Source organism: Mytilus galloprovincialis, chromosome 11 (assembly GCF_965363235.1).
Source record: "Mytilus galloprovincialis chromosome 11, xbMytGall1.hap1.1, whole genome shotgun sequence".
In the NCBI taxonomy this organism is placed as follows: domain Eukaryota; kingdom Metazoa; phylum Mollusca; class Bivalvia; order Mytilida; family Mytilidae; genus Mytilus; species Mytilus galloprovincialis.
Genome location: NC_134848.1, coordinates 80,035,704 through 80,047,980, shown reverse-complemented (window position 1 = coordinate 80,047,980; position 12,277 = coordinate 80,035,704). Strand labels below are relative to the sequence as shown.

The 12,277-nt window shown below is 31.8% G+C and overlaps 1 protein-coding gene across 1 annotated transcript in view; it reads right to left on the bottom strand.

Moving 5' to 3' along the window:
- LOC143050928 (uncharacterized) overlaps window positions 1–12,277 on the bottom strand; it is a 127,075-nt gene that overhangs the window by 46,562 nt on the left and 68,236 nt on the right. Inside the window, exons 5-9 of the mRNA XM_076224028.1 lie at window positions 10,418–10,705; window positions 8,987–9,053; window positions 5,712–5,794; window positions 4,386–4,463; window positions 2,047–2,064 (exon numbers count right to left, since the gene is read on the bottom strand). Coding sequence (XP_076080143.1) covers window positions 2,047–2,064; window positions 4,386–4,463; window positions 5,712–5,794; window positions 8,987–9,053; window positions 10,418–10,705 — 534 coding nt within the window. The remainder of the gene's footprint in view (window positions 1–2,046; window positions 2,065–4,385; window positions 4,464–5,711; window positions 5,795–8,986; window positions 9,054–10,417; window positions 10,706–12,277) is intronic.

Below are 12,277 nucleotides of genomic sequence, written 5' to 3'. Positions count from 1 at the left end.
TCATATATAAGGTACACATCATAATACGATGTTAAGGACGCCCGCCGCTTTCCCGTTTACCTACGATAGCACATATGTTATTCTCTTTGGTTTGTGTCGGGAGGATAAAGATAAACAATTTAAACCATATGATTGTCATGTAAAACGGAGCTTCAAGTTTGAAAAGTCGATATCATGAATGATATTATGCGAAGTATTCAATAAAATAAAACAACGGCTTCATAAATGTTATGTTTCAATATTGTATAAATAGTCTGATCTTTTAACCTTGGAACAGTATATACGTTCCATGTTCAACCCATAATAAAAAAGTACTAAAAAACAAACAGCTACAGGTTGTCGCAGGGAACAAAACTTTTAGCAAAAAGGTCACACATACGTATAAGCTCGGTCTTATGCATTTTTTTAAGAAACAAGTAAAAAGTCCAGCGCAATGTAGAGCAAAGCAGTTTCAACATATACCATTATTATGATCTTGATTTGCATGGATATACATTTAACTTGCAACTGGACGATTAAACAAAACTGTTATTGATGACTGCATAACTTCGACCTTAGTCAAAACCTGAATGTCACTGTTTTGAAAAAAACGAAGTCCATTTTGTAGTAAAGCATCCAATTTTCCGAAAATCCTTAATGTTTGACAAAGATTTTGATGTAAAACAAAACTTTATACAACAGACTGAACCTACATGCTGACGGAGTAGTCATCGTTGAACTGACGACGGACACAAGGATCGCCAAGTTTCGCTTTCTCGAAACTTGACAAAAAAAAAGGATGTAGTCAAGAGATCTAAGTAGGCAGGTACTTCACTCACAAGTATTAACGAATAGATATGCTTGCTTTCGACAAGACGGCAATCATTTTTTTTTTGTCTAGGGGTGTGGGTGGTCATATTTTTGTCAATTAAATGTAACATAATTACTGTAGTAACGATGGCGATCTGATAAATCAATAAATTGATAATACCGCCAGTTAATAAGTTCATAAATCTCTTATCTAATCAGTAGATAACAAAGTTTTACGTTTCCCTAAACTCAAGTATTAAGAACATTTTCACTGCTTGGATGACATATTTATTTTTCTATCTTAATTTTTTTATATTCCTTCTGTATTCCAATTGCCTCCCTTTAGTTTTTTCGATCAGTGCTCCTGTTGGTAAATACACCTGTTATATGATGGCTTAATCAAAACTTTTTTTTATCTTTGAAACAATATATTCAATGAAAACTGTTTCCGATCCCCACTGTCACATTTTTGCTATTAATTATGTGTTATTGTGTTGCTGAATAATGATATTAAAGCGACTTTTTGTGAAAACTTAGATCACATATTTGTTTTTCAATATATGGTGTCATGTCTGCAGCTTCGTAAACTACATGAGCGATACAATGTACGCATTTGTTCTAATAAAATGATGTCATCAATAGAAAAAAGGGTTTGTGTTTAAAAACATGTTATATCATAACAACTAAAACCAATATAATCGTCAACTTTTCAAAAATCAACGAAAAAATGTAATTCAGTGGTTGCCGTTTGTTTCTGTGTTACATATTTGTTTATCGTTCATTTGTTTTTTACATAAATTAGGCCATTAGTTTTCTCGTTTGAACTGTTTTTCATTTTTCATTTTGGAGACTTAAACAGCTGCATATACGGTATGGGTTTTACTCATTATTCAAGGCTTTAAGGTGACCTAAAATTGTTACTGTCTGTGTCATGCTGTCTCTTGTGAACAGTTATCTCATTGGTAATCATACCACATCTTCCTTTTTCAAATAAAAAAATATGATTTAAGCAATATTGGTATAAAAGTAAATAACGTGTTTTGTGAGGTTTTAAGCAATATTGATATAAAAGTAAAGTACGTGTTTTGTGGTCGTTGAAAACTTCCATCGTTCGTAGTCTTTCATTCTATAGAAATTTGTAGATCACGAGATTACCTTTTTATTTTGGTATCACTTTTCTTGTTTTACTTTAAAACAAATATCTACCAATTATGATTATACGAAATGAAACTAACTATGCAAAAGCTTGTGACTTACTGTGATTGACGATAAAACCTGAATTAACAAAATAGACATCCATTATATATCTTTTAGTTGATGTAGCAATGAATCTTATTTCAAAATTTCTATAATCGAACAAAAACATATAATTTTTTTTTTATCTTTTTATACTGTTAATCTTGATATCATTTTTAGAAAGAAACCGTGAATGAACAGAAGTATCTGATTAAGAATAGTGAACATTCCAATTTTATTTTTGGAAATGTTCTTAAAACGATTTCAACATCAAAAGTGTAAGAATAAATTAATTAATGATAAAGAAAGTCTACTTTTTTAAAGCCCCCCAAATAGTGTATGTGCAATGATAATAAGTATGCATTTGTTCACACAATTTTTGAAAATATTCCGAAGACCTCATCTGTATGCATGAATTTATAAAAAAAAAAAAACAACCTAAAACCGGTTTAGATTTTCGTATTGCTGATATCTCAGAGTACGGAATTTTGTAACAGATTTTGTATCACAGCTTACTCATTTTGCTTCCTTTTTTTTTCGATTCTTACAAACTTGGCCGGACGGTGACCTATAGTTATTAATTTCTGTGTCATTTGGTCTCGTGTGTAGAGTTGTCTAATTGATAATCATACCACATCTTCTTTTGTATAGTAAGAAGACAGAGAAAGACCTGAAAAGACCTGAACATAAAGATCGTATGGTCTTATATCAACTTTAATATTTTTTTCAGGTATTTGTCATTAAATTATTTTCAAAATCAGAGTTTGTTAACGAAAAAGAAACATTTATGATTAATTTTCATAACTAATGTTCAAATGGCTTTTTTCGACTCTGGACTAGAAAATGAAAACAAAATTTCTTTATATGATAATAGGTTTATTCAAAATGAATTTTTGAAATACTAAGTCTTTTCTACCTCAACAATAGATTACATTAGCTGTATTTGGCAAAACTTTTAGGAATTTGTGTCCTCAATGCTCTTCAACTTCGTACTTTTTTTGGCTTTTTTAACTTTTTTTTTTATTCGAGCGTCACTAATGAGTCTTTTGTAGACGAAACGCGCGTCTGGCGTATATACAATATTTAATCCTGATATTTATGATGAGTTTATTTACAACCACTGGGTCGATGCCACTGCTGGTTGAGTTTTGATTTCCTGATGGTATCACGAGCCCAGAAGTCGGCACGTCTGTGCTGACATTAATAATCATTGATATGGTCATATTTATTAATTAACTGTTTACAAAACGTTTTAATTTTTGAGATACTAATGCTTTTTTACCTCAGCAATATATTACATTCGTATTTTATTTGGCCTTTTTAACTTTTTTTGGATTCGAGCGTCACTAATGAGTCTTTTATAGACGAAACGCGAGTCTGGCGTATATATACAAAGGAGTAGGTTCAGTAAGACCCCTTTTCGGCCCCAAAAGATAGCAGTTTTACAAAATTGTTTAAATTCTTTTATTTATTTTTTGGAAGGTATAATGCCTCTGCTACATAAATATGGGCTATTTTTGGCATTACAATGCACATATATCGGGTACTTGCATCATTAAGTCATGCTAAATGACTGAAATCTTCACAATTTCAGCATTTTAGTTAAATTTTAGACGGTTTCCGTCTTAAATGAAAGTGGCCGCATTCGTGTTCATTCTTGATATTGAAAAGTTGTGTTTTATGATAATACATAACATATATAAAGGTCGAGGATGAACACGGATGCGGCCACTTTCATTTTTGACAAAAACCATATGAAAAGTGAGTTTTTGGCATATTTGATAGATTTTTCATATTTAAGCTAGAATCGGAGCGTTTTTAATGAGTGAATAAGTTAAAATTTTTCACAAAAAAATAATTGAATCAATTGAAATAGACATGTAACCGTTTAAAAAAAGTCCAAAATCTATCGTTAGATGAACTTGAAATTTGAAGCCAAAACCGGCCCTTACCGGGCGTACTCCTCTATCCTGGTATCTTTGATGAATTAACCAAATCAATTAGCGGGATTCGAATCATGATTTTGTGCTTTTTCATGCAACAGAGACCATCCACTCGACCAGATTTTATTAAAATATAGCACCTGTTGTTTGAGTAATGTCTTTATTCGTCGGCTGTATCTAATGATGTCACGCAGTAAATGTTGTATTTTGTGTAAAATACTATGAAGATGGCATACCAAGATGGTAGCTAAAATTTGTACTTCCCTCTATATGTTTTGAATCTTAAATTTTATGCCATTGTTACAACCGTGTCCATGACATTATACCAAACGACCAATACAACTATGACTTTCGCTACTCAACATATGCCTTGATGATTTTTTGTTTAATTAATGGGCAATTTTAGTTGATACTTACAGTAAAGACATAGAGTAACAACCATAACAACCAGTAATACGATAGTAATTTGGATAGAATGCAACCTAGAGGTTAAACCTGTAACAAAGATGCATCTTTTTGAACTATGATATGTGTATAAACGACTATATAATTATATGATGAGTTTATTTACAACCACTGGGTCGATGCCACTGATGGTGGAGATTTATTTCCCCGAGGGTATCACAAGCCTAGCAGTCAGCACGTGTTGTGCTGACATGAATTATCATTGGTTTTGTAATATTTATACATTAACTGTTAACAAAATTTTTAATTTTTTTAAATACCAAGGCTTTTCTACCTCAGGCATAGATTACCATAGTTGTATTTGAAAACACTTTAAGACATTTTGGATCTCTATGCTCTTCAACTTCGGACTTTATTTGGCTTTTTTAAAACTTTTTTGGATTCGAGCGTCCCTGATGAATCTTTTGTAGACGAAACGCGCGTCTGGCGTATATATAAAATTTAGTCCTGTTATCTATGATGAGTTTATTTACAACCACGGGGTCGATGCCACTGCTGGTGGAGATTTATTTCCCCGAGGGTATCACAAGCCCAGTAGTCAGCACTTTTTGTGCTGACATGAATTATCATTGATATTGTGATATTTATAAATTAACTGTTTACAAAATTTTGAATTTTTTGAAATACTAAGGCTTTTCTACCTAAGGCATATATTACCTTAGCTGTATTTGAAAACACTTTTAGGAATTTTGAATCTCTATACTCTTTAACTTCGTACTTTATTTGGCTTCTTTTTTTTTTTACTTTTTTGGATTCGAGCGTCACTGATGAGTCTTTTGTAGACGAAACGTGCGTCTGGCGTATATATACAATTTAGTCCTGGTGTCTATGATGAGTTTATTTGCTAGTAATATCAAGTGCAGTGTTATGTGAATTACTGTTTACCTGATACAGTAAATTCCAAAATATATCATGGTTATTTATTCTATTGAAAATTGCTTTTCTCTCTCTCGGCACTTACGAGCTGAACGAGACAACAAAGATTTATGTCTCATTAGGTTAAATCTTTTTCGCCTTTAACAAACAATGTACATAGATATATGAAACGTGATGGAAGAAAGATGTTTTAATTTATCACATCTTCAGTAATTTAAGGCTACTATCAGAACAATAAATGTGTATGTCTTTAATCACTTTCCCAAACGTCACCCATGTTGCACTGTACATGGTGTTATATAAATTTATTGATCTATTGGTCAACCATTTGATAAATAGTCATGGAATTTCACAATACAAACAACAGATAATGCAAAATTAATAATTTAAAAATCAACCCACCTTGATTGTTGTTTTCCGAAAGGTAGTTCGTTTTGTGAAATCTTTCTTCAAGCGATGGTGTTTGTGTATTGTTTTCTGGTAACCTGCCCATAAAATAAATAGAGTAGTAAGTATGACGAAAGCATTGTTTTCATTGTTATGTTTCCTAATAACAACAAACTGTTTTCTTATGCAATAGACGCATCATTTATAGATTGACATCCTAAACAAGATTTATAGTTTTTAAATAATTAAAAGATAGATGTAAGAAGACGTGGTACGAGTGTCAATGAGACAACTCTCCATCTAAATCAATATTTTAAAAGTAAACCATTTCAGGTAACAGTGCAGCCTTCAAAACGGGGCCTTGACTTACAAAACCGACTAGTGTAAAACCATGTCAATAGTATGATCTTAATGAAAAAAAGGAAAAACGAGAAACACTTATGGACCACATCAATAAACGACAACAACTGAACATCATGTTCCTGACTTAGGATAGATGGAATCAAATACAGCGGATTTAAACATTCTAATAGGTGCCAATCTTCATCCTAACCTGAAACAATAGTGTTACATCATAATATAGAAAGACACATTATAAAATATCAATCGAAACGGCTTAACTCAATCAAAAGAATTATTAACGAGTAAGCCTACACTGAGCGAATAAATTTGATCTATGACACAATGTAAATACAAAATTTATAACACAAGGGAAGTACATGTAAAACAATATCAGAAAGATAACCATGACTTTTGACAAAAAACTACCAATTAAGTTAACTGTTAATACGTACATAAAATCTCTCATCAATGAGTTAGCATTCATCGTCGAAATGCACATTGGTAATTAAAAGTGCGATGATGCGTGTTATTAATAGAACACGCTAACGTCTGATGACTCAATACGATAAAATGCGATTTTCCGCAAAATTGCATTTGTGGTCGGAAGTAAGGACAGTAGCATAAACAGCATTGAGACATTACAGGCTGTTTGTACAAATAAAAATAGACATGCCGTAAGACCAGCCTGTTTGTCAAGATGAAGAATTTATATAAGACAACGGAAAAGAAAGAAGAGCGAAACACTTTCCTCAAAACCGGAACATACCTTAACAATACTGGAAGAGATTAACTTTATAATGTGGTTAATGTGTGTTTACAAAAGTACCTAACACGACCAATATAAAACAGTTCAAACGGAAAAAAAAACGGCCTGAATTATATAACGAAAATATATATGAAATGTTGCAACAAACGACTACACCAAATTACAGCTTCCTGACGTGCAAAAGTATATACTAGCGCTTGCAATGTAACAATTACACCTTTTCAACAACTATCGTATTTTAAATAAAAATAAGATGATGTGGTATAATTAACAATGAGTTAAACATCAACCCAAGACCAAATGTCGTTGATGTATGCAACTTATAATAATTTTACGGACTTTAATGTGCAGCTTTAGCTAGCTATACAGAGCGCTATTAAATCACCAGTGTCAAAAGAAAAAGACCTCAGCATGATTTATAAACAAAAAATAAACTAAAACGTTAAGGAGGATACAAAAAGAAAACACCATTGCCTGAACCAAATATCCGTTACAACATCGCATTTTAATGTATTACACCATCACTTAAGCGTGTTGAATACTTGCATATAAAATATCACACTGTAACGTAGACCATCGCACTTTAGCGCAACCAAACTACTTTAGAGTACAACTGCACTCTACAGTCCAAAATAAAATAAAAAATGGTAAGGGAAGTAATTCGACAAAAAAATTAAAGGTCCTTCCACATAAAATTTCGAAAGAAGCTACTTCAAGTTCACTTGTGGTTTTCATTGACGTCCAAATATTGGTTTCTTCATACTGATTGAACACGATTATTTTTCTATGAACTTTTTGTCTGAAATAAGGGAGATGATTTAATACTTCCGTTTAAGAAAGTTTCGGCTGCAAATTATAGCTGTGTTTACGCTGAATTGAAAAAATATATTGTTAGTATATACTATGGCCTGAAGTACGGGAATTAATTTGTAATATCCTGTTAAAAGATTGAACTGCAAGCTTAATATGATAGCTGTTTTAACATTGATTCTAAATACATATGGTTTCTGTATATTTTGTCCGAAATAAGGGAGAATATTTCCAATTTTTGGTTTATGAAATGTCACTTCTGTTCACACAGGATAACTGTATTTCTACAGATTCGATCTAAACATTTGTAGTTTTTATATTCTTTTGCCTTTGAAAAGAAAGAACATTCCCGATGACCGCTTTTAATATATTATATGGTTTTGGAAACTTTTCCTTGAAAAAAGTTAAAACCCCGCTACTTCGGTTTACTCAAGGTCACTTCCGGTTGATATTTGTGAAGTTCATATGTCACTCAACATTTTGCAAAAGACTTTATGGCTGTATCATGTATCATATTGAAGTAATATTTATTAAACTTTAAAATTAAAAGTATCAAGGACAATAACCTATAATATATCTTCGACACAATAAAACAAGCATCGTTGCTTACATTTCTTTTGTATGTATCTTTGAACATTTCAAAGGGGAAGCAAAATTCTAAATTTACAACTTATCATTGACCATTGACCTTTATTACATTTATCAAGTTAGGACCTCAAATATGAATCCATTTGTCTATAGTATACGACTTGCAGTTTGTGTTGACAAAAATATACCAAAAATTTAGTTGTCAGTGGTAGACCACTCCTATCAGATGTTTGTAGATCGCGTCAGTCCAAATCAGTTGAAATTTTCCGTGGAGCAAGCAATTAAGAAAAATAATGTTGTCAATATCTTTTTTTGCTACTATGGAGAGGTAAAAACAAGTAATAAGTGTGTGAAGAGCTTACTTTTACAATGAAAATTGTTCTTGTAAACATGATGAGTTTCAAAGTCGCGTTCACTTAACGATATCATACACGTTTGTTTTAAAGTTAAATACATTTGACACTGCAGTTACCTGACATATTTTAGACTATTTACCGGATTTGTAATCACATAAGCAACACGACGGGTGCCACATGTGGAGCAGGATCTGCTTACTCTTCCGGAGCACCTGAGATCACCCCTAGTTTTTGGTGGGGTTCGTGTTGTTTATTCTTTAGTTTTCTATGTTGTGTCATGTGTACTGTTGTTTTTCTGTTTGTCTTTTTCGTTTTTGGCCATGGCGTTGTCATTTTGATTTGGATTTATGAGTTTGACTGTACCTTTGGTATTTTTCGTACCACTTTCATGAGTTAAATATAATTATCGTTACACATTGATAACTTACAATCCCGTCGTTATTCCTGAACACGATGTATAATCAAATGCAGTACCATTTTTCGGATATTGATTGGCTGTAATGAATAAAAAAAAACATAATATTCTTTACAATATAAGACTAAAATTAAGACTTAAATAGTTCAGTCATTACATATACATTATCAATAGACATGTTTTATGACAGTGTATTCCAAAGAAGAGAATATGGCAATTTCATTCCTATAAAATCAATAATAAGAACATTTGTATAGTAAATACAAGAAGACAGGTTGCTTACCATCCTGAAAACTTGATCTCAGATAGTGTGTTGCTTTCGTTATATGTTTTCGTTTTAACTTTCCGTTTTTCATATGTTTATTTAAATTGGAAATAGCTTGGCGGGACAAAATAAATAGCCCAATCCGCTATTTTTGATTTAACAAATGCATCCTATATATCATCCTACTTCACAATTTCTGTTATTAATAACACATGTATATTGGTTTGTAAAAGGTCAAACAGCATACATTGTGCATTCCTCCGGTAATGACGACCTGTTAATGTAATTGAGCGACAAGAGATAACATTTCAATTTCGAAAGTGTACATTTCTGTTAAGCTAGATCCAGTGCATCGCCTACTTAAAGACTATATTTTCAATAAACAAAAAGGTAATTGGCTATCTGTCTCTCAGCCACATATCGTTCATGTATTAGTGTCATTTTTAATACTCATCGAATGCAAGCTTAATTATTTACTTTGCCAGTCAGGTGAAATTTATGTATGTATGAACAGTTTAATGTCCACCTCTTAAGGGGGTTCGCGGGTCTAAATCATTTATATAGGATTTCTCTATATTTTTCTATAAATGAACTTTATCTTATAGTTAATAGAAAATTAAAATAAAAAAGTGGGGTCACCGTTCATTTGCGCTCACAATCTGCCTTCGAAAGAAGCATACATTTTTGTAAAGGTGGTTGAAGTAATAGGAGAAATATAGGTAATATCGTAATAAAAAAAGAAATTTATTACAGAAATAGCTCAAATTTTACAATAATTTAGTTTAAGTACAGCTTATATGGAAATTGTATTAAAAAATATATGTCACCGATGAGTTAAAAAAGATATTTCAATTTTAAAGCAAAAAAGGGCATTTTTCCACCAAAGGGAGATAATTTGGAACTTTTTCAATGATGTACACATTTTAAATGTTATCTGGGGCCAACACGAATTGATTGTTTTGAATGATTTTTGTACCATATGATAAAGTAACAACTACAAAAGGTAATAAATAAAATTTGTAGTGAAAAACAAATGTTTATTTTTTTCTGAAATTTTTATACCCTCGAGCCTCCTTAACCATATCTAGTAGTATAAACGTGTTGCAGTGTCTTCAATGACACGTATGTTACAAACGCTGATTCATCAGTAGCATAATTGTATAATTGTGTTATATTTACCGTTTGTATTACTAGTTATTCTATGACAGGAACAGTCTTCCTCTGAAGGTATACAGAAGCAGTTGTTTCTTGGCTTTGTTACAAATGTATACCCTTTTGAAAAATTGCATCCACATGTAATGTCACTTTTCAAACTTCTTCTTTGGAAAATATATTGACCCTCTTCATTACAATACGATTTTTGAAAGACACATATACTACTACCATCGGTTAGGAATGGAAAGGGCTGATATCTTTCGTAGCTGCATGGTGCTTTGTTGAAAAACGGTTCAAAAACAAGTTTACTGCCTAAAACAAAAGAAATAAAGAAAAGAAATGAGAAATCACGTGCATATCAGCCAGTTATATTATAGCATGACTGTGTTATCGGCTAATTTGATATGTTAGCTCACTAACCTCCGTCAGTGAATCAGTCGGTTTTCCAAATTATTGTAATCGATAAACTGTGCTTATGTATATCAATGATCCAAACGATAAACTTGGTACAGCCCTTAAAATTTACTCAGTGTGCTAAAGTAAGTTTTTTCTTCTCAAAACGTAGGACGGGTTTGTTATTCATGTGATCGTTTTTGTGTGTAGTTACGACACCATTTATTTTGACAATTGGGAAAACGTGTGTTGAGTGTACGAAATCACATATATTATGCTTGTAAAGAGTTCTGTTTTATTTCTGTTTTTTTTTGTTTTCGAAAAATAATTTGGAATGTACTTTATTATGAAACCATATATCATTTTACATTAGATAAATTGAATACCATTGCTTCCTACTTTGGGATTTCTTTGTTTTAATTTTATATAAACTGTGTGCTTATATATCTAAAACAAAATGTGGTATGAGTGCCAATGAGAGAACTCTCCATCCAAGTTACATTTTATCCAAAAAAAAAACAAACAACAGTATAGGCCAAAAACGGTATTCAACAGGGATCTAGTGTAAAACCAATCAAACTTGAAAACCAACGGCCTCATGTATATAAAAACAAGAAACGAGAAACACTTATGAACCACATCAACAAACGACAACTATTGAGCACCAAGTTCCTTACTCAAATGCAAATTAATAGCAGCGGGTTTAAAGGTTTAAACATGTATCAACCTTCACCCGTAACCTATAAAATATCATTTGAAATGTATCAATTCCACCAAAAGACATATAAACACAAGTGAACATACACTGACCGAATAAATTTGATCTAACATATAAAACAATATTAATACAATTAAAAACCAATTGTTCAGAGAACCATTGATGGTCTTTCCACCAGTAATGATTTTTTTTATATGAAAATATAAAAATTTGGTTTTAAATGTCAATTTCAGCGTCAAATGACAACTTATTGTACGCTGATTCCAAAAATATAAGGTTTCTATACAATAAAATATAAATAAGGGAGATAATTTTTTACATCCGGTTCAAAATATGTTACTTCCGGTACTGTCTTACAGTTTACTTGACGCTGATTCCAAAAATATATGGTTTTACATACTTTTAAATGCGGGAATTTCTCGCTACATTGAAGACCTGTTGGTGACCCTCTGCTGTTGTTTTTTATTTGGGCGGGTTGTTGTCTCTTTGACACATTCCCCATTTCCATTCTCAATTTTATTTTAAAATAATTTTTTATTACAAAAATTAGCTACTTCCGGTTTACAAAAGGTCACTTCCGGTTAACTTTTTCAACGTCATACTGCTTGCAACCTAATGCAAAAAGTCTTAATAGCTTTAACATAAATACATATAAGGTAAAAGCAAAGGTCAAAATCTAGAACGTTAAATTAACATATGACCTTGAGCTCAATTTCAAGGTCATGAACCAAGGACCTCAAATTAAAAGACTCTAGGTCTTTACTTTATATTGT